The sequence below is a fragment of the Ahaetulla prasina genome, chromosome 3 (assembly GCF_028640845.1).
Source record: "Ahaetulla prasina isolate Xishuangbanna chromosome 3, ASM2864084v1, whole genome shotgun sequence".
NCBI lineage: Eukaryota > Metazoa > Chordata > Lepidosauria > Squamata > Colubridae > Ahaetulla > Ahaetulla prasina.
Window position 1 is genome coordinate 147,710,609 of NC_080541.1, and position 23,871 is coordinate 147,734,479.

The following is a 23,871-nucleotide window of genomic DNA, read 5'->3' on the forward strand; positions in this document are numbered from 1 at the left end:
CCTCCCCAAAAGCTATAGTCTAGATTGTCTTATAGTCTGAAAAATAGGGTAAGTCTAAGTACTATTGCTATTGCTATGCTGTTCCAAACAGCAAATTGTGCTCTTGGGCCAAAACAAAACTCAGCATCCATATCTTTTATTTTAAGTGCAGAACACTCTAACTAGCTTAGCAGAGCTAACAAAACAAAACAAAAAACAAAGATAAGGGACAGAATTCATTAACCCTTAGATAGAAGACTTTCAGGGAATGTCTGGGTGGAAGACTAGACTGGGAAATCCCAAGGGGGACATAATGTCAAAACAATTTGGTTTTGTTGCCATGAAATCTACCTGGGTGTGTCCATATAATCACCAGAAGTCTAGTTCAGCTCAAAGGGGCTTTGACCTTTACCTACAATGTAGATAATTTATTATTACAGTATGATTGTCCCCTGCAGTTGAATTAATCCTAACAGCAAAAGATTTAAGGTGATACCAACATGATGAAAGAAGCTGTCCCCTTTTTGACTTATTTATCTGCTGGTACTGATGACTGAAACAAGAGGACATTCCAGAAACACACAGTGAAGATACAAAATCTCCTGTGGTGTTCCACATTCAAACGTGTGGTGATATTCTCAGAGAACTGGTTGGAAAGCCATCTGCCCATTTAAAGACCGTGCGTTGCTTCTATTGAGAATCAATTTTGCACGTGTGCCTTTTGAGCACATTAATCTGAGTGCAAGCTGGACATCTTCAGGATCACTTTCCATTGTCTGAATGGGAGGAGTTGGCAGAATATGTCCACAGCTTTTGAGATCCCATCTGGCAGGATACTTAACAGATGTTTGGGGAGTGCTCTGTCAGACTCCATGAATAGATTAACTTTCTCATGGCTTACACAGAAGGATCCTCTAGAGAGGAAGGCAAAGGGAGACTAAAACTGAGCTATGATGGAAAAGATTAAAGATAAAACTGCCAGTCTCGATCCATTCATACAATGTCTTTGGTATGATCAGATGTGGGTGACCAAGTTGGATATTGGAAAACTAGAAAAGGTCAACCCAAACAATCAAAAGGCTGGAAGAATTCCCCTAAGGGAAATGTTTACAATGTTTGTGGCATTTAATTTATTAAAAAGACAAGGAAACGAAAATAACATTTTAATTCCCTTTTCATGAAAAGTGCTATCTGCTTTTCTTGAAAAGCATAATGAGTCCAAAGTAGGATATAAAGCAGTAATCCTAATTAAATATGGATGTGGAAGAGGTCTATGGAGATTGAGTTTCTCTGTCTCACTCATTTCTAATACAGACAGTCCTTGACGTACAACAGTTCATTTAGTGACTGTTTGAAGTCAGTAACAGCATTGTTAGTGTTGTTAGTATTCACTGTTAACAGCACTGAAAAAAATGACTTATGACTGTTTTCATTCTTACAACTGTATAATCGTGTGATCAAAATTCAGACATTTGGCAATGCCTCCTATTTATGACGGTTGCAGTGTACTAGGGTCATGTGATCCCCTTTGCAACTTTCTGACAAGCAAAGTCAAAGGGGAAGCCAGATTCATTTAACAACCGTGTTACCACCTTAACAAATGCAGTGATTCGTTTAACACCGGTGGCGAGAAAGATCGTAAAATGGGACAAAATTCACTTCACACCTTAACCTTACCTTGCTTAGCATCAGAAATTTTGGGCTTAATTGTGGCCGTGAGTCGAAGACTACCTGTATTGGAAGTTGTATCAAAAGCCAATGACCAGTGAGACATTCATAACATGTTTTATTGCTTCAATCAACAATATACAAAAATGGAGAAGGGATAAAAAAGAAAAGTAGTAAAAATGGAAAAATACAAAAGTAAACAGAGAGGAAAGCAAAAAAAAAAAAGAAAATATCGTATGTTCTATATAAAGAGCTTAATTTCTAAACATATAATTAAATCTTGAGTACATAAATTAATTTATTACACAGATCAGGAGCTAGTTGTAACCAGAAAATGTATTTGTAATTTCCAGATTATAAATCAAGGGTTGCTTTGTCCTAACATTGAAGAATGAATACAGTCTTTGCATGTACTCTTGGTGCAGGATTGTATTTGGGGATATTTGTCTGTTGTATTTTTGCGTGTGTTATTATAAATAACTTGAGCTCTGTGAAGTTAGAGAAAGTGTTTTCGGAGAAAGTGTTTCATAGGTAGCAGTGGTGATTCTAAAAGGTTAAAAGTTGAGCATGTGTGGTCTAAGTTGACAGTTCCCTAAGATAAGTTATCCTATGTGTGCATTAGGTGGAACTATCACAAAGTGTGTCACTCTCTCTGATTGCAAGCCTGGGTTAAGGAAAATTTGGAAACAATGGTTTGGAGGAATAAGGGAATTTGTTTTTCTCAGTCTTTAACCATTCTTTGGCACCAAAGCTTTGCTTGAGATTTGAAATGGTGTGAGAAATTGTACCCATTATTCTGACACTTGATGTGCATATTTAAGCTAGACTGAGCTTTGCTATTCTTTACCCTTAATTATGAATTCTGTAATATAAAAACTTTGGATTTCCATGTTAATTGTTGAATTGTAAATCTGTTAACAAAAATGTAATATAAGCAGAAGAAAAGGCTTGAATAACATGACCTGCACACATGGAAAATGCCAAAAATTAGATTTCTCTCCAGGCTTCTAACTCTGCACTGCAACAAATAAAATCAAATAGAAAATGGAAGGAGAATTTTGACTTATAGCACACATGAGATTTCTCTAATGTCTTACAGGTTGTGGTATAAATTACTACATTTTGGTATGACTTAAAATTGATTAAATTTGTAAAAATGTACAAAAGGAAAGAATCAATTCTGAACACAAAAGAATATTGTATTTAGTTTTGGCATTACTGCAAATGTAATTGGTATAATTGCATTTGATAATCTCAGGTAATTAAAAGCAATGTATGAACTAATTTATCTTTTTCTCTTTTTTTTAGTTCAATTTTTTCCTACAACATGCAATATAGAAAAGAACTTTATTTCTTTAAACTACCTTGCGGGATACCTACAACCAAAGACAGCAGAAGGATGCATTATCTCTAGTGTGGCTCAGGATAAAGAAGTTCATATCATTGAACTTATTGCACCTGATTCAAACAGGTAAAAGTTTTAAATCTAATTATATTTCTCCAAACTGGGAAGGAACTGATTTCAGCCCTAAAGCAGTTTTAAAGGCACCAAACCTCATATTGTAAAAGCTATATAAAAAAGTACAAAAGCACAAAATATTCAAGTTGAGACTAGATTTTATAGACATTTGGTACAAATTTGTAAAAGAGAATAAGTAGAAAACCAACCATTTTATAATTGGAACTGATATATTGATGTTTTAAAGTCATAAATTCAACATCTTTGACCTAACATTTCAAACATAACATAAACCTAATGAAGAAAATCAAATTAGATGTGGTATTTTCTCTTAAAATGATGGTTTCAGTGCCAAATTGTAATAAGCACAAAAGTCAGCTATATAAAGGATTGGACATCTGGCTTAAACATCATGCAGCACACAATAACTGGACATAAGCTTAAAAGTTGTTCGAAGTCTTTGCTTCCAAATTCTACCATGATTAGGATTGTATGCTGGACATTTACCTTTTATTATAAGAAGCTGTCATAGCTGGTGACAATAAGGTTGGTATTGTAGGGGAATGAGTGCTAGAACCTGAGGGCAGGGGATCAGCCTAGAATCCCTACATAGTCACAAGGGAACTAAATCCAATCCCGCCTTGAATCCTGTTGCTCCTTATCTAACTCCAAGCAGGTGCCATTAGTTGAGAATATTCCTGTGGAAAAACACAACTAGCAATAAATCAGTTTAATTGGACCTTCACCTGGGCCTGACAAGTAACTATTTATTCTTAACTCACAAAAACTCAGGGGGGTTGGACATGATTCCTACTAGGTGGGAAATTACTGGGAAATGCTGAAAAATAAACTAGAAAGTTGATCAAACATCATGAGAGAAGGTAATATAAGCAGGGGTCCCCAACCTTGGCAACCTTAAGACTTGTGGACTTCAACTCCCAGCTTTGCTGGCTGAGGAACTCTGGGAGTTGAAGTCCACAAGTCTTAAAATTGCCGAGGTTGGAGACCCCTGATATAGAGACCACATTTTTGTGGTCTCTACACATTTTTGTGAAGAAAATTATCTAACAAGAATTGAATAGTTTTATGGGGCTGGCATAAAAAGACAGAAAATAGTATTCCAAGGAATAAAAGGGAATAGTATAAAGTAAAGGAGTTGAGAAAAGGGAATAGGACTAACAGTCAGGAGTTGGAGAGCAAGAAATTGGCTATTGATTTAAAACAGGCAACAAAATCTTTGGCAACAAAGCTATTATATCTGTGTGTTGTTTTAAATATGAAGTAAAGCTGCAAAGATTCAGTAATTCTGTGTATGTAGAATTTGCTTCTAAAACCCAGCGAGCAGATTGAACTCTTCAATCTATTTTGGTGTTTGCCAAATTATGGTTTGAAGAGACAGCAAAGTGACTTTTGCTTCATATTGCATACCAAAGGAAACAGAGATATAAAATCTTTATTTAAAACTTCTGATGCAAAAGAAGATAGCTTTTTTGTGCAAATGTGAAAAGCCAGCTCTAAGTGGTTTTCTTGAACTGACACCAAAACAGAGAAAATGTGCACTCTTTAAACGGGAAAGACAAGTTTTTGAGGAGCGTTATTAGCATAAAAAGTATGTTGTTTCCATTGTTATTTAAAATTGTTCTAGCAAGTGTGGTGGAACAGTCTGTTTTGCACATGCTGGACGTCTGGGATAACCTCCAGTGTTTTAATCTACTGGCCAGACACTGGGAACATGATGGATTGGAAGAAGGTTGAGAGTAGAAATTTTCTGGCATGCTGGCTGACTCTGCCTTGCTTTTCCAGCGCTTTCCAGGTGGATATCATCATTGACATCAGACCATCTCGGCCAGACACCACACTTGTCAGGGATCTTGTACTTATCCTCAAGTGCAGAAAGTCTGTCAACTGGGTCATCAAATCCCATGACGTACAGGGGAGGTTAGAAGCCATTGTAAGTAGATACTGCCCTGCTTTGTGGTCTGGAGGAGGCACGGGTCTGTTAACAGCTCATGCCTTGCTGTGAACAAGGAAAGGCCTTGATAACAGATGGCTGACTAAATATCTCCCCCTCTTTTGCTAATTTTGTTGGCGTTTTGTTTTCGCCTAACCTACCAAGCAACCTGCTACCGTATAAGGCAGGGCTGGGGAACGATGGACCTTTTTTGACTTGTGAACTTCAACTCCCAGAATTCCTGGCTGGCTTAGGAATTCTGGGAGTTGAAGTCTACAAGTCATAATAGGGCCTTCGTTCCCCACCACTGGTGTAAAGGATGGATCAACATTCGTTTCTGAAAGCCTTTATAGCATTGCATCCTATTCTGAGGACCTGTTGACTTTGAACCTTTTTTTCAAGCTCTTCATTCAGCAAAAATCAAGTTGTTAAATAATATTATTATTATTTAAATATTAAGAGCAATTGAAAAGGGAAGGGTTCCATTTATGCGAAGTTCCTGTCTTGTTCCAATCACAGTTTTAAAAGCTGAAGGAATTCAGTGACTATCAGAGTCCTTCTGCTCCCAAGAATGCATTCATAAATGAAACTATCTATCTTCTACTTATCTGTCTGTCTGTCAGTTTAATTTATATGGCTGCTCATGTCACAAATACGATTCTGGGAGGCATACAATAAAACCAACGATTTCATAGAGCAGTGCTCACCAGTTACACACAGTATTTGCTAAATAGGGGATATTTCTCACTGACAATAGCTCCAGTTTAGACTGTATTAGTATCAGCATTTGGCATTTGGGGGCAGGTGCTGGTATCTCATTACATAATGTTAGAATCTCCTACTCTTAAATAGAGTAAAAATGAAGCCTTTTGAGCAGCTTTATGCAACTGGATGTAACTGTCCTTTTCATTTCTCACAGCTACCTTCTTGGGGCTTTGTGAAAAATGAAAACAATTGCTAGAAATACTGCAATTAGGCCCATCAGAGGACTCCAAGGCAGCCTAAATCTTATTTACGTAGGACTTTTGTGATAGGTTTGCTGCTCAAGAAAATCAGATTTCTACCACTGCATGAGGTTGTTTAAGTAAATCACACCATGCTACGAGGTGCGATTACATCTTTAGACTCGGATGTATGTTTAAAAGGGATGTATGTTTGAAGGGCTTTTACTGAACCGAAAGGCAAAGAGAAAGCATTGGCTGAATTGGGATGGGTTGTCCTGCAGTCTCAGGGTTGCTTGGAAAAGAGAAACGATAGTTTGGTAATAAAATGAAAGGAGAAAGAGGTTTGTCAGAAAGGGAAAATGAGCCCACTACAGGGGCTACCAAGGACATTGTACTCAAATGAGGCCTATTGTTATTCCACTATCTTCAGTACTATACATAATTCCTTTTATGCAGCGAAGTATGATTTCTGAGTAACCATTTTCCAACTATTGCTTAAATGCAACATTGCTAAAGTGTCCTGGTTTGGAGATTCTCAGAAGCTTTTTGTAAAATGTTAAGGGGATTCTGACATCAACAATTACAATTTAATTCAAATCCTGCTGCCTAATAGGGGCAGGTGGTAGAGGAGAGAGGATCTCATACCCTGCCAATCATAAGTAATGAATTATAAGCCATAAGAATCATTACAGTGTCTTTTCTCTCCTTTCCCCAATTGACTGAGAACTGAACTTCAAACAAACTTAGAGAGCATCAGGTTTCAGAAAGCTGTTGCAGTATGTATTGCCTCTCAATTATCCCTTGGCATGGAGAATCTCATTCTGTTTGCTGAGTGCAGTTATGGTAAAAGGCACTATATCTGTGATGGCGAACCTATGGCACGCGTGCCACAGCTGGCACACATAGGCCTCTCTGCCGGTATGCGAGCCCTTGCCCGAGCTGAGCTCGTGCGCCTCCCACAGGCCACCTGATTTTTGGGTCTCTGCAGCATTGTTCTTTAATCAAAATGCAGTTAAAACACTATACAAGCCATCGAGAATATAACTATATACATCCAACAGGAACAGGAAGTGCCTCACAGGAGCAGATAGAGGTAAATCCTAGAGAGGCAAGAAATGCATCACTGAACAATAGAGAGGAATGCTAGAGAGGAATAAAACTGCATACAAGTCAGACATAATACCTGTAACAGCGTAGGCATGCATGGGGGGCAGGGGGGGAGCACAGGGGGTGCACTTGCCCCCTTGCACCCCTTTTTTGGTCCCAGGAGGCTTCAGGGAGGCCTGCTAGGCCCAAAATGGGGAGTGAGGGGTCATGTGCGCATCCGTGGGGGGGTGGGGGAGCACGCACGGGGGATAGTGCATGCATGCACGGGGTGTGTGTGTGTCCTGTATGCATTGTATTATGAGTGTGGACAAGCGCGCATGCGCTGTTGCATGTGTGTGCACGCTTTTGGCACACAAGGACAAAAAGGTTAGCCATCACTGCACTATATGATGCAATCAACCTGTAGAGCCATTTTATATGTTGTGGTTGTCAATAAGAGAATCTCATGAAGCTGTGAGATTGTGTCATGTGGATATTCCTCAATTAAAACAATCAAAATTGTTTAAACATATCTTACATATTATCCACTAATTTTTGTTCCTTTTGATAAAATTCCTTGTGTGGACAAGAAAATATTGATTGAATGTTACAAAATGAATGAATGAAAGCAAAGTTTGATCTGAAGTGATAGTTAACTAAACCTTTCAATTTACAAAAAAAAAATTCACTTTTGTAAGAAACAAAACTCGATCTAGGGCTAAAACTTTTATTTTCTATTTTATAGACATCAAATGGTGTTGGCTTTGGAAAAGAAACTGAACGCTCTATGGCAATGAGTAAAACCATAGTGTTTGATATGCCTTCCTCTCATGAGAATTTGATTGCCTGGGCTTATGACCATGGCTACTACCCAGTTATTACTTACACAAAAGCACCTCTTGCTAATAGATTTCACCTACAACTCGTGGATGCAGGTAAGGAAGAACACCCGATCATATTAAATACAATAATATTCTTTTGTTCGCTTTGATCCATTTTCCAAAGGTCTTGAATTGAGAAGATACTTGATGGGCATTTTTGCTCCTGGAAGTTACAGTGCGGAATACTACATTTGTGAGACGATTCTCAGCTTCGTACTTTATTTTTCAACCATTCTGTTGTCCTGAGCTAAGGATGCTGAGAGAAAACAGGCTTTTTTATATTTTGCCTACCATGCCAAGGCCGTTTTTATCCCTCCAAGAACAAGGAAATAAAAGGAAGCTAGTTTTTCAGGAGGGAAACAACACTAGGCAGGTTGAAGGAAAGGAGGGGAGATACTTTCATTGTTGTTTTCTGTGAAGAAAGAGAAGTGTCAGATCCTAATTGTACTTTAAATAGCATTCTTAACTTAATGTCTGTTTCACGCATCCTGCTGAGTCAGCATTTGTTATAGTGATTTGTTATAACCATGATTTGTTGAGAAAGCCAGGAACAAGCCAAAGCCAATTTTGCTGATAAGACTTATGGGTAAATTCCTAGGATTTTTCTCTTTGTTACTTCTGCCAGGAACAAGAAGAGCTAATTTGAGTTAAAGACAAATTTAGGAATAAACCAGTGTTACACATTCGGACATAATAAGTCATGGTTAAAAAAGGCTGGGAATCACTATATCAAACATTGACTTGTTGCAAGAAAAATAGGGCAAAGAAACTTGCCCTATTTTTTTGGGAAAGGAAAGGAAAAAAAATAATATCATGGTTTAACATGGCCCAAAGGTGCTTTTTCAATCATGAAAAAGCCATGATCTGGATGACTGAGAATCTCCATAGACATGGAGATTCACATAACATGCTATGTGGACTAACTAGTACATGATTCTAGTTATGAATAAGTTGCATGGAATTACTATTTGTAATTTCTCTCTTTCTGTAGAAGAAATGAATGATGAAGAAGAAGACGATTTCCTTCCACCAGAGCTGAAGGATCTGCTGCATGGCATTAAATCCCCTCCAGCCTCACGTTTGAATGAAGACATGCGTTTCAGTTTTCTTCATGAGAACAACCAAGGCTCCTTGCCGTCAGCCGATACTGTTGACCCAATCATGGCCAGCCATGGTTTTGAACAGCTTCTTCCAAAAGACCCAGAACCAGAAGAAGTGCAGGGTAGTGTTGATGTTGCCATGTCTGTGATATGTAATGATACGTCCATGATGGTAGCTGTAGCAAAAGACTCACTGGAGGTTAGTATGCTATTTTAATTTCATTTCAAAATGAATTATTTTGGATTCTGGATGGTCATGGATATCAGGGCAAGGCTGGTATCACAAGTGCTCTGTACTGTTTGGGGTTCCCCTTGCTTGTTCTGATGACTATGATTCTGCTGAACCTCAGAGCAAAAGCCAAGGCAAAAGCTGTTCTTCTCGTCAGCTCAGCAAGTGTCATGTGATCTGAGGGGCCATTAGTATTCCATGTGGCTCTAAAAAGTATTGATGCTCAGCTGAGTCCACAGTCTCAGCATTGCAGCTTTTCTTCAGATACGGCTCAAAGCCTAGTCAAGAGAATAAAGTCATAGTTTTGAGATAGTAGAATGGACTGGGTCATTTCAAATAGCTGGTCACTTTTTGAAAAACTCTTTCCATTTAAAAGTCCACTCATATAAAAATCCCACAGAGAGGAAATGGAAAAGTGTACTGCCTTCCTCCCTTCTATAATAGCTTTTATACATGTAAAGAAGCTTTGTTTTGTTTCTAACTGGACGGGAACTTCAAAAATCCCATTTCTCTACAGTATTATATTCTGAAATGTTCAAGTCTACTTTACAATCTCAGAATCTTGAAATTTCATTCTATTGAATGGGTAGACTATCCAGTTGCTTATCAGCTGAATACTTGCCTTGCTGGTTTCCTACTTCACTCATTGTGACAGCACATATAATCATACAATAGATTTCCAATACATAATTTCTCGGTGGCGGAGAAAATGCTTGGTACCAGTTGTTGCTTTTTATCACTGTCCTTTGCAGTTCTGATCAGTGATTCGGGTATAACAATCTGTCTTGTTCTGTGTCCTTTTAGGCTAGCGGTTTCATTGGGACACAGCTCTCTCTGCTGGATCCTAATTGCAGAGCTAAAACAAACAGGACCCATTTTATTCTGGAGTCATCTTTGCATGAATGTGGGACCCGACAGATTCCCTATCCTTTGGATAATGTCGTCTATCTCAACTCTGTAAGTCTCTTATCTCCTAGAATACTGAGATGGAATCCCAAATCTCTCTTTTTGATCCTCAGCTCTTAGAATACATTAGGAGGAGCAGCATAGATTAGTTCTGAGCTGTTTCTCCAATGCAAAGCTAGTTTTTTTTTTTTGTTTACATTTATACCCCGCCCTTCTCCGAAGACTCAGGGCGGCTTACAGTGTATAAGGCAATAGTCTCATTCTATTTGTATATTTTTACAAAGTCAACTTATTGCCCCCCCAACAATCTGGGTCCTCATTTTACCTACCTTATAAAGGATGGAAGGCTGAGTCAACCTTGGGCCGGGCTCGAACCTGCAGTAATTGCAGGCTTTGTGTTCTTAATAACAGGCTGTTCTTAATAACAGGCCTTACCAGCCTGCGCCATTCACCGGCCCCTGAAATCTGTTCCACATCTTTTTCCAGATTTATAGCTAAATAAAAACAGTGATGGGCGAAATACACAAGATGGGAGGAATATTTCCTAGTGGCTTTTTAGTTCACAGGTTAACATTATAATATCTTTCATCTGACACATATGATACCATCAGTGGTGAGTTGCTACCGGTTCACCCCAGTTCGGGCAAACCGGTAGTAGAGGCAGTGGGAGGCTCCACCCACCCACCCGGACATCATCAAATACACTCTGTGCATGTGCGCAAGTGAACCGGTAGCAAAGGTAAGTGAAACCCACCACTGGGTACCATATATAATGTTGACTTCTAACAAGAGACAGTGAGATGGTGGCACCATCTCATTTCATTCTTCAAATATGGCTGTGTGAACTAAAACTCCCCCACCCTGCTTTTGATTGTCTGAATTTTGGCATATCTTTTCCCCCGAAAATTACAAGAACTTAATGTGGGTACTATTGACTTATAGACAGGTTCTGATATTTTGTCTATTATTTCTGAAGTAAAGTCATCCAACCTGCAGTAAAAACATGGCAGGATCCGAAATAGCAATAGCACTTAGACTTATATACCGCTTCATAGTGCTTTACAGACCTCTCTAAGTGGTTTACAGGGTCAGCATATTGCTCCCAACAATCTGGCTCCTCATTTTACCGACCTCAGAAGGATGGAAATGGTCATGCTAGAAGACCCTCAAATGTTTCTGAAGCTGTTTGCCATGGAGGAATGGGCCAAAATTCCTACAGAACAATGTAAAAGACTGATCACTAAGAACTAGAACTGTTTGGTTGCAATTATAACAATTAAAATGGTGCAACTAGTTAAGGAATCTATGAATTTTAGTTTTTCATTCTAGCACTTTGCCAATTGGGTGACTTTGTTTAGGCCATATACGAAGCAAGTGTAAAATTTTAATATTAGTTTGTCACACAGATTCTATTTCAGTAGAGAATATAAATCTGATAACATTCAGGGGCAAAGGTATACAAAGATCAGAACAAGGACAAATATTTTTATAGAACTGTATGATATCTCTAGCTCATCATTGTTATATAGGATCAGAGTGATAGTATTTGAATAATTGCAATAATTTTTCAAAGCTAGATGCAAGCATGAACTTACTTAAAAGTAAACCAGATACAGCAATTTGACAATTCCAAAGTTATATTTTAAGTTAAATCATAGTGTATATCCTTTAGAGGGGTGTATGTTAGTTATGTTAAATATATTTTCAATATTAATGTATATTTGGTGCTGGAAATTTGAATCCAATTGATTTTTCCAAGTGTATAAGCAGCTATGCAAGTTATTGTGCCCAAGTAAGATTTTTCCCTTCAGTCTGGTTCAGCATTTTCACTGTGACTTGGGTGGATGTTGGCCAGTTCAGGTAAACAAGCATAGCTATTGGCTTTTGTAATTTCAGCACATAGTGACAATTTTGGCAAATGAAGAAAAAATTGTTGTCCAACTCAAATATAGCTAAGGCAACCTGATCAGACATAGCCTTATCCAATTTTTTTTTTTCAAAAGGCCATTTAAAATCCTTTATTGGCTAGAGCTTTTGGCATTTGATCTAGAGATGTACCCAACAAAAACTATAGATCAACAGGCTGTGGAAAAATACATCTGGATCTTAACTCAGCAGTTGGACTGCTATCTTTAAACATTAAATTGATCTCACAAGCACAAATTTTTCTTAGTACTCGGACCAATTTCTAAATCACTGAAACTAGCAGTGAATTATGCAGCAAATGCCTGAAAAACGTCAAAATATCTTTTGTGTGTCAACCATCTGTCATGCGGGCAAACAAAGGTAGAACTAAATTGAAGAAACGCTGCATCATCAGGAAAGCCAAAAGAATGTGTAGGGAATATTTGTGTATGAAAAGCAAGTAGAAAATGAATAATGCGCTCAATAGGGGCGTTAAATTGAGAAAGGGTTTTATTTTGTTGTTTTTAAAAAAAGCAGTAAAAACTTAATGTGTATAGCAAGGAGGAAAAAATACAAAAGAAAAGGAAAAGGAAGAAAACTCACTGTTATTGTGTGTTCTTAAAAAAAAAAAAGAAATACTGAAGTAGTATAAAGTTACAGTTCTTTGCCTACTGAATACTGTGATGATTATTGAAAAGTAGGATATATGCAAGTCCAGTTCAATGAACCATTACTTTTTTGAAATGCGGTATATGTTATACTTTTACCAGAAGGAGAAGTAAAACTGCTGGTATATTCATTTCTATGCCAATATTCAGACGGCTTTTTAAAGCCAATATGTTACTGCTATTGCACTCCAGGTTTGGAAGTCAAACAAGCATTTACCATAATGCAGATAGATAAATTGACTGACTGGGAAGATATAGGGGTTTAGATCCTGGGGTAGCCCTTTTTAATAGTAATATTCAGTATCTTCCTACAAGACGAATGTTTAGCATCCTTTAGAAATTTGCCATACTATATGTACTTCCTCTTTTTATTCTCTAATGAAAAGAACCGGAATCATTCAGCATTCATTTACCTTTGACCAATTCCTAGCAAGTTCTGTGCAAACTAGCAATCACAGTTTAAAAAAACTATAATCAACTGCAAAAGTTAACGTGAACTGTTCTTATTTATTATTTATTTATTTATTTATTTATTTATTTAAATTTCTATACCGCCCTTCTCCCGAAGGACTCAGGGCGGTGTACAGCCAAACATAAAAACAGCAAGTATACAAAGTTAAAAAATCAATTTAAAATACCTATTCCATAATGGCCGAATTAAAACCGTCAGATTGACCTAACCTAAAATACCCCATATAAAATTACAAAGGATTAAAACTTTAAAATTTAGAATTTAAAAAATCAGTCCAATCCCGCTTGAATAAATAAATGAGTTTTTAATTCCCGGCGAAAGGTCCGAAGGTCAGATATTTGGCGTAAACTGGGGGGAAAGTCGTTCCAGAGCGTAGGTGCTCCAACAGAGAAGGCCCTCCCCCTGGGGGCCGCCAGCCGGCATTGCTTGGCGGACGGCACCCTGAGGAGACCCTCTCTGTGGGAGCGTACGGGTCGATGGGAGGCATAAGGTACCAGCAGGCGGTCCCGTAAGTACCCAGGCCCTAAGCCATGGAGCGTTTTAAAGCTATCCTGCTGACCAAAGTTTCAGGGTTCTGACTGAGTTGATACAGACCACACAGGTAGTCCTCAACTTACGATCACAATGGAGCCTCAAATTTCTGTTGCTAAGTGAGACATTTGTTAGGTGAATTTTGTCCCATTTTACGAACTTTCTTGCCACATCTGTTAAGTGAATCACCGCAGTTGTTAAGTTAGTAACATGGTTGTAAAATGAATCTGGCTTCCCGATTGACTTTGCGTGTCAAAAGGTCGCAAAAGGTGTTCACATGACTCCTGTCATAAATATGAGTCAGTTGCCAAGCATCTGAATTCTGATCACATGACCATTGTGATGCCACAATGGTCGTAAGTGTGAAACATGGTTATAAATCACTTTTTTCAGTGTCGTTGCAACTTTGAATGTTTACTAAATGAACTGTTGTAAGTTAAGGACTACCTGTAGAGTCTTTTGCATAGGCTCCTTCTTCAGTTTGCATACTGTACACAAACTAAAGCAATCCTCAATCTGTAAACTTCCTGAAACTGCCTAGTCAGCATATCCCCAGGAAGAGGATACTCAGAAAGCTCAAACTCCCCAAGGAGCTGCTGATCCAGGTCTACAGAGGAATTATTGAGTCTGTCATCTGCACCTCTATAGCTGCCTGGTTTGGTTCTGCAACCCAACAAGACAGACACAGACTTCAGAGGATAATTAGAACTGCAGAAAAAACAGTTGCTACCAACCTGCCTTCCATTGAGGACCTGTGTACTGCACGAGTCAAAAAGAGGGCTATGAAAATATTTACAGACCCCTCGCATCCTGGACACAAACTGTTTCAACTCCTACCCTCAAAATGACGCTATAGAGCACTGCACACCAGAACAACTAGACACAAGAACAGGTTTTTCCCGAAGGCCATCACTCTGCTAAACAAATAATTCCCTCAACACTGTCAAACTATTTACTAAATCTGCACTATTATTAATCTTCTCATCATTCCCATCATCCATCTCCTTCCACTTATGTCTGTATGACTGTAACTTTGTTGCTTGTATCCTTACGATTTATATTGATATTGATTGTTTCCTGATTGCTTATTTGTATCCTATGACTATCATCAAGTGTTGTACCTTAGAATTCTTGATGAACGTATCTTTTCTTTTATGTATGCTGAGAGCATATGCACCAAGACAAATTCCTTGTGTATCCAATCACAGTTGGCCAATAAAAAAATCTATTCTATTCTATTCTATTCTATTCTATTCTATTCTATTCTATTCTATTCTATTCTATTCTATTCTATTCTATTCCATTCCATTCCATTCCATTCCATTCCATTCCATTCTAAGAGGCTAAAATTTGGGAAAGCAGAGGGCATTTCCTATGAATGTGGTTATTATTAACGTTTCAAACAATGGTTACATGGAAAACTAAGATAAGCTTAAAACAGCAGGTAACAGACCGTACTCTCTACTATCAATAATATTAGATCTTTCCCATAACCAACTTTTTCTGGCATGTTTCAAGTGAGATGGAATCAGAACCCCAAACAGCTTTGACAGTTGTTTTTTTTTTTCCCTTTCTCCATTTGGTTAAAGATTGTTATCCAGGTGTCACCATCAACTGAAGCTAGTGGTTGGCTGGTTGATTATGAAGACATGGAATCGGGGGATAACGGTTTCCCTGGGGACACAGATGAATCAGATATCACCTTTTTCAGTCGGCCTGTAATTGTTGTGGTATGTATTGATTAGCCATCATTTGGCTTGAGAATATAGAAGACCGATATCATTTCTTAGACCTCTAATTTTTAAAGTATTTGATAAACAACATTTATGATGCATGGGCTGATTGAAACACTTTTCCATGTACCTGTGAATTATATATCTTATAATTCTTATAGTTAATTCTTATAATTCTTATAGTTAATCTTATAGTTCCTTATATATCAGGAACCAGAATACTAACCTCCTTCCAATTTCAAAACAATGTCAGTTTTTCATGCTGTTAAGGTGTGAATAGTTTCTGTGTTTTCCCAGAGAACCTTTTCTTTCTTTCCAAATAGACTTTTTTGGTTTTTAAAAAAGCTTCCCAATATTTTAGGCTTTCCTCATTTATCCTATCTCAGCATCTTTGTTCTTCGTTCAAAGCAATAAATTCACCCAAAACATTTTATTTCTGTTGGGTTGTCTATATCTAAGAATGTATGTCTTTCTTGCCATAATTGCCATAAATTTAGTGAAGAAGATTTAAATTGCTCTTAATGAGGTCAGAGAGTATTGTTTGTTTGTGTGTATTCATAAGGACTTTATGGTACGACTCATGAGAGGGTTAGACAGGAAAATAAGATAAGAAGAAAACATTCTGAACCAAAGCAGTGGGAAGATAAGTCAATTTTGAAGAAAGCTTGATTTTTCTCCCTTTTAAAAATGCTTGTGAATCAGTCGTATTTGAAATATGTTTGTGGTGGGGGTGTTGGTGTGTGTGTCTGGGTTTTTATGGAGACATTGTCTGACTGGATGGAACTAGGCCACCAAATCACTCAAATATTTTAGATCTAAACTAGGTCTCAAAACATTAAAAATAAAATGGCAGAAGATTAGGCTGCTGAAATATAGTGTTTGGCAACAGGACCGTAAGGGATTCTAGGGGCTATAAAAATGTAATTGGGAGGCCATGTGGAGTCCACAACGGTTCTTGCCTCCCCTTATATATTTTGCTATCTTCTTCAATAAATTTATCACCTTGTTTTTGGACTAGTTCAATTGCACATTCCATCAACCCAGAGATTCAAAGGTTTCCAAGTTCTGGCCACCTGAAATACGTGTTGGCAATGCCACCTTTGGAATGGAACTCTACGAGACGGAGCTTTTTCGTACTCCAGTTCAAGGATTCTTCTCTGTCGCAGACAACAGCCAGATTTTTGTTGAGGTAATTGACTCAAGTAGAAATAGGAATCAATGAAACTGTTTTCCAGGAACATGGCAGCCGAGAAAAGGCTGTTCTCGTATGTCCTAAGCTGGCCTGGTTCAATTGCCTCTGGCAGACAGATGTGTCCTCTTGTGGTTTCTGCGAAAAGGAAATTTTACCGATCTTGAATTAAGATAATACTTTTGTGGTAGAAACCAAGGAATCTTAGTAATATGGCAAGTCGAGTGCAAAACGTGTGTCTTCCTCATCAAGTCTTCTATGAAGTAAGAGTTGTTCATGAAAATAATGCCCTATTGTTTCATGTTTTTCTCTTTCAAATTGACGGCAAAACTGATTTCACATGCATGAGCACGCATAGTTTAAAAAATAAGCAGGCACAGTTCTTTCCTTTTTTATTTATTTGAAAGATTTATATGGCCATCCATCTCAAGCATCTCTGGGTGGTTTTGAACAACCAAGAAGTATGAACATAATTCCAAGAACTGCTGTGTAGCACATGCAAACTCTCAATATACAACAGTGTCCCTTTCTTTCTCCTACTCTCTCTGTAAGGGGTAGAAGATAAGATTCTCATTTTTCCTTAATTTGTTAATGTCCTGTTCTAGCATCAGGTGGATCATTTCAGATTCTGTAAAAACTAACATTCACACCCACAACCAAGTCTGTGTCACCCCACTTTATAAGAGTGCAGTTCCTCTTGGTAATGAGTTTACCTTGTGGCTAAAATAGAATGCAGTTAGTTTTCATTTGATTTGGCATTATATACCAACCCAGACAATTAAGGTTTACTGAACAAACTACAAAGAAACCGTGACTTAGCATACTAAAGACTTTGGAGATATTACACCTAAAAAACTATGTTTCCTTATTCCACTTTTAAAAATGGTGGTTACCATAAGAGAAAACATGTCTTTTGAATATTTTGGACTATAACTCTTAAAATCCCTCGTGATGTGGGGGGAATGATAGGCACCAGAATTTCCTAATTCTGCAGATTATCCAAGTGGGAGGGGTAACCAAGCTACTTAACATCTGATTGACTGACTTTATTATACTGCTATGCAATCTTCAAAACATTAAATGGGGCATGATCTATTTTTCTTTTCTCGTGCAGATTTCTCTGACAAAGGCTGAAAGATCCCTGGGCTTTATAATCCAAACTTGCTTTATTTCACCAAATTCTTATCCTGACCGAATGTCAGAATATACCATTATTGAAAATGTTTGTCCTAAAGATGAGTCTGTAAGATTCTTCAACGTTCCGAAAACTAATTTTCCTGTACCAAACGCACATACTGACAAAAAGCGGTTTAGCTTCTTATTCAAATCCACATTCAACAGCTCTCTTCTCTTTCTACACTGTGAGGTGACCTTATGCACAAAAAAAGAAAAAGATATTCCAGGATTAGCTCAGGTAAGTTGTGAAAAGATTCCTCTTCTTTTTTCTCTTTCTGACACATACAAACTCCCATCTGTAATTACCTTGTTCTGCGATCTACACCACCACTAAGAGTTTAAGATAAAACTTAGGCTAGAACTATGTTGGTTGTGATTTAACATATGGATCTGACAAAAAAGGTGGGCATAGATTGTTTTCTGAGAGCATCAATCATGTACAGTGTGATAAACCTACAGTACATTGCAACAACTCTGGCAGGTTAACAACAGTGAAGAAACTTAGAATTTGCTTATTTAATGTAAATCACTGAAAAAGAAAATAGAGAAAGCCAAGTTTCTCAGATTTTCAATATCAGGACTAAAATGTCAAATGAAGAACACTATTGATTTTATTGAAGCTAGAGCTGGGTAAGAAATAAACATACACTCTTTATAACGTAATTTCAATTTATAAGTTGCAGATAGTCACAAATTCGGCAATTTGCAAATTCCTGCTACAGATTTGAACAGGGAAGGTAGAGATCATTATGCAGAAGGAGTTTGACAGCCCTAGAGATTATGTTGTCAAAACTTGTTCATGTTCTGCCTTGGATGAACCAATAACCAACTTACAGAGAAAAAGCATGGAACAAATTTTTGCCATGCTCAGTCTTTGCCTCTCCAAGCCCAATTGTATTTTTTTAAAACATGGTTCTGGCCATGTGATTCTTATGGGGGCTCATAGCCCTTAGTGTAAGAAACCCAGCCTTAGACCGTGGCTGGGAGTTACATAGCTAGAGAGTGCCAAGTTTGGGAAGCTACTTTACAATAGTGCAGCCAAAGAAGTTATAAGTGTGACTGATTGGTTAAACCAATTTGCAACAGATAATGTTAACCAATACATTTTCTATATGAGTAATGGTGAGTTTTTCCAGAATAGCTTGTACAGTATGAAGCTACTCCTCTGCATTTGGAGTGGTTATAATACTGAGGTATGGCTTAATATGAATATTCTGTCTGTGAGTCGGATCTTTTCCAGCAGAAAGGAAAGATGAATATAATTTCATATAGTCAAGGATTAATGGTTTTTCTAAAAATGTGGCTGAATTGTGTTTTTTGTATGTAACCTAATAGGTATTTTGTTGTTATCCCCCCTGCTTTTTTTCTATGCTTCCTCCCCCGTCTCATTCTTCTTTACATTAAAAACAAACTTTCTAAAAAGAATAATATATACAACTCTTGTTTCCTGAAAGCATTTGAGTCAGAAGGGATGATCAGTTTTGCTACAGACCTTCTGTAGCAAGACTTTAGATTGTAATTGCCAAATAGCATTTTCCCCATTGTAAGAATAGGCTGTTAGTCTAAAGCAGGGGTCCCCAACTTTGGTCACTTTAAGACTTGTGGACTTCAACTCCCAGAGTGCCTCAGCCAGCTTTGCTGGCTGAGGAACTCTAAGAGTTGAAGTCCACAAGTCTTAAAGTGGCCAAGGTTGGAGACCCCTGGTCTAAAGAATATTCTGTGTTTTCCCAGGATGTTCCTCAGGCATATAAAACAGGCCTATTTCAATTACCTTAATAATTTGTTCATCTTGCCCAACCTGTGTGCTCCTTGTTGGACTGTAGGTCATCCAGTCCCACTAGTGTGCCAAGTTAGCTGGACATTTCTGGGAGGTGAAAAATTCTCTTCAGGGCCATCTTAACCACTAGGTTAATTCATTTGAACATAGGTGAACTGAAGCTACTTGCAGGATCCAATTTGGGTCAGTCACTGGGAACAGAGGTTTAGACTTCCGAGCTTTAAGACTTGTTCTGGAGCCCATCCTCTCCAACTGAATGTGTGCCTTGGGCTATTTTATATATATAGTATTTATATGATGGCTGGTTGGGTGTGGCTTCTTATTGGTTGATTGGATTGTAAGAAATCACACCCAGCCAGGCACCACATAAATACTACGCATAGAATAGTCCACACATTCTTGGTGGGAGACAAGTTCCCTGAAGATGGCATCAGCATGAGTCCAAAAGCTCAGAAGACTAAAATTCTGGTCCCAGTGACTGACTCAGATTGGAGCCTGCAACATTATCCTGCGACAGATAGGTTTGCCTTCATTTGCAATGCTACTTGGTGTAAATTGTCATTATGATAGATTCCAAAAGGTTAATAAAACTTAGGAATAATTGCAATTAACAACAGTAGGACAATATATGTTGAGTTTGCCCAATGAAAACTTTTGTAGTTTTTGACAGCATGATATATATTTTCCACTAAATGGTTATAGATTATAGGTAGAAATTGTGTTAAGCGGTTCAGATTTACCAAAACTATTCGGTACTCATCACATTTGTTGTAAACAATGCATTAGCATTAATTTTCCAGATCCTGCTGAGATAAAATAATGCTATTGTTTCTCAGCCTCTACTGATGAATTATTAGGTTGAACTGCATCAGAGGATTTTGAAGGAAAATAAATGAGTGTTTAGACTTAATTACAATTTTTATTGTTTATCTCAGAGTATTTCTTTTATAGATGTAGTAAACATCTCTAAGCCTGGAAAAAGTCTCTTTGTTCCAAAACATTAAAATAATCAGCATCTTTTCCAAATGGGCAATATTACTTTTCCACTTGGGAGAGGAACTTTGAAGAGTTTTATAGCAGATGAACAATCATCTTGAATAATCTCATCACCTGTTGTGTTCATTGTGTTAGTGAAGATAGCAATTGGGGTGGGAAACAGAAGAACTTTTTCAACACAGTGTTGTTGAAGCAACATGAGGATTGGTATGGACATTGCCCAGAAGAAACTCTCTGCAGCTTTGAGGATTGGTAGAATTTTAAGTAAGTTGTGTTTCTTCTTGAGTAAATATTACTACATGATGATGATGATGATGCACATCTGCTGTGATAATATATAAATATTTTCAGTGAGTTCTTGATCTTACAAGCTGTCTGTTCTCTCCATCTTGCAGTGTATCCTTCCAGATGAAGCTTGTACCTTTCTTAATATTGATATGATCTTTGCAATGATGCAGAATAAGAAAACCTTCACCAAGCCCCTTGCTGTGATATCTAAAGGGAAACCAGAAGGTACTGAACATATTTTCAGTCTCTGTATAAAAATTTGCCTCCAGGCACATACAATTTTGCATTCTGATGGTATTATTATTCCTGATTTATAAGACAACATTATTTTTAAACACTAATATTTGTTTGCACTCATATTTTTCTTAAATCTTCTTTCAAATGTAATTTGGCAAAGGATTCATAAAGGAATGCATCTTGATTCTATGTAACAATATGGAATTCATAAACATTAAGTAATGTTGCACAATTGATTCCAGCTGCTCATTATGCTATAGGTATTGGGAAAGCTATATATTTTTTCCCTTTGGGGCTGTAAATACTTAATTAAACATTGTAATGGAACTTCAGATATATTGAAAATATTTTGTAGCATGGTAGGTTTCTAATAATAAAGACTACAATCACAAAGAAAATGGCTGTATATATTTAGAAATGATTGCCTGAAGGAAATCATTGTTTCCTCCTTGTATCTGTATGACTGTTAACCAATGTTTTCAGGAGGAGGAAATATATACAGTAATTAACAAATCTCTAGATTACCCTCCGAGTGATCTATCTGTTATCCTTATTTGTATATTAAAGCTTCCTTACCTTCCATCTGCTTGGTTAAAACTTTTCCACCGTGCGTAATTTGCTTTTTGGTGCTTCACATCACAGCCCACAATCCACATTTCTACTTTATATATTGACTTATTTTCCCCACATAATTACTTTTCTTAAAAATAGCTGTTCTCATAATATTTAGAATTTTGTTTTCTAAGGTATGCAAGGCTTCCAACCAATTAAATTAACCTAATTCAGTTAACTGGTTAATTGGACCCATCCAATATTAACATATGAATAGTTTCATATGTTAATATCGAATGGGTCCAATTAACCAGTTAACTGAACTAACATATGAATATGTTCAAAGAAAATGTGCAGTTGTTTTGATAACCCAAAATTACTTGCGCAGGTAAAACTAAGAAGAGGATTGCACTACAAAGAAACCCTTGTCTCCCTCAATATATTTGTTAGTTCTATATACTGTATCCTCGCCCTTTCTCTCTATCCGTATGAGGAAGAAAAACAACAATCCTATGCAATGTATTAATTTATTTTTTATTTGAAGCGGCCAGAAATCTGAAATGTTTGATAAATATATATATTTTCTGCCTCTTCATAACTGGGTATAATGAACATTCCTAATAAGTGATGTTGTATAGAAAAGTTCTTTTCATTGTGTAGTTGGAAGCACATTGATAAGCCAGAACATAATCCATATCCAAAAGTCTGATTTCTGTCCCAAATTATTCCGGCATTATTGCTATCTAGGGAATATAGAGACCCTACACGCACGCAGGCACACACATACAGAAACACACAAAACAAAGTAGCTGCCAGCTTGGAAAGAGCTATTTAAGCCAACATTACCTTATTCATCCTAGATTGGAATTGGTGGTTGTTGTTTTGTTTAAATAAATTCCTGTTGAGTTTGCTTTCTCTCCTTCCCCCCCACCACCCACCCTCCCCCGCTTTATGAGTGGAAAAATGGTAGAAAGTTACAGAATATAATCTCTCCATACTGTATGTAGTAAAGGATGGATATAAAATATAGTTAAAAAGGCAATAGATGATTAAACATGGCAAGTGCCACAGCCACTCCTAACCAATTGAAGTTGGACCATTGTTTTCAAAATCAGGGTTGATTAATATGGATGGCAAAAACCCAGGAGTCAAGCTAACAATGCATGTGTACATGAAAATAATCTTTCTTTGGGCCCTTCTAACAACATCAGCAAACATGAGCATTTATACTTATTTTTAAAACCTCAGCCTTGCACACTCCCATTTGGTGTTGACATGTCACATTAATTAGAAGGTTTCAGTGCTTTCAAATGGAGACCAAAATCTTTCACTTCTATGCAAAGGCTGCTTGAAATTCTGGAATGCTTTCTAAGGGATTAAAAAAAAAAAGATGAAGATCAGAAATCCCTTAACCTCAGTCATATAGAGAGTGTTTCTTGGCATTTAAGCAGTTGATGATATACCATGGTGCGCTGCTTGGGGTGTGAGAAGGACAACTGTTTCTGCTTAGCTATTTGAGACTGCAAGGAGTTTTTGCAAATCTTTATTCTTGACACAAATGAATCCACTGAGGACAACCCTGAAAGATTTGGTCTCCATGCACAACGCAATTAAAATCCTTGCTTTTTTTGTGTGTGTTTTTCTGGCCATATCCATAATCTCTCATGAATTTCAATAGCTAGAAAAATGCCTCATTGGATCAGTCAGAATGGATGCCATTTGGATTCAGTTCTCTAAGGAATCTAGTACCTCTCTGGTTTAAATTGAACCAAATATTTTATAGATCTTCTTTAGATGCTTCTTCTTTTAGAGTAGAAAAGCGTTTGATAATAAACATAGTGAACTAAGGGCTGATAAGATTTATTGTGCGATGCATACTGGAGTGTGTCCTAGACTTTTTTAGACTTTAAGCTTAAATGGGCACCAGCATGTGCCCATTAAGTACAAGTATACACACTGTCATTTGCTGCCATTTACTCTCTTGGTTATGAATCAAGCCCTTGAGGTTAATTGTCATTATGAACTAAGAGCAAACTTGTAAGGCTTAGAAATGCTAGCAACTTCATAAGAGTTGCATCTCCAAGATGTTTAGTTCATATTCATATTTTCATATTTACATTTATATCCTGCCCTTCTCCGAAGAC

General features: G+C 37.4%; 1 protein-coding gene across 3 annotated transcripts in view; it reads left to right on the forward strand.

Moving 5' to 3' along the window:
- Positions 1–23,871, forward strand: part of TGFBR3 (transforming growth factor beta receptor 3) — a 195,654-nt gene that overhangs the window by 153,680 nt on the left and 18,103 nt on the right. For all 3 annotated transcript variants that reach the window (XM_058174719.1, XM_058174718.1, XM_058174720.1), the window contains exons 6-14: positions 2,956–3,118; positions 4,910–5,057; positions 7,833–8,022; positions 8,960–9,267; positions 10,102–10,254; positions 15,369–15,509; positions 16,531–16,701; positions 17,816–18,115; positions 21,046–21,163. In XM_058174719.1, coding sequence (XP_058030702.1) covers positions 2,956–3,118; positions 4,910–5,057; positions 7,833–8,022; positions 8,960–9,267; positions 10,102–10,254; positions 15,369–15,509; positions 16,531–16,701; positions 17,816–18,115; positions 21,046–21,163 — 1,692 coding nt within the window. The remainder of the gene's footprint in view (positions 1–2,955; positions 3,119–4,909; positions 5,058–7,832; positions 8,023–8,959; positions 9,268–10,101; positions 10,255–15,368; positions 15,510–16,530; positions 16,702–17,815; positions 18,116–21,045; positions 21,164–23,871) is intronic.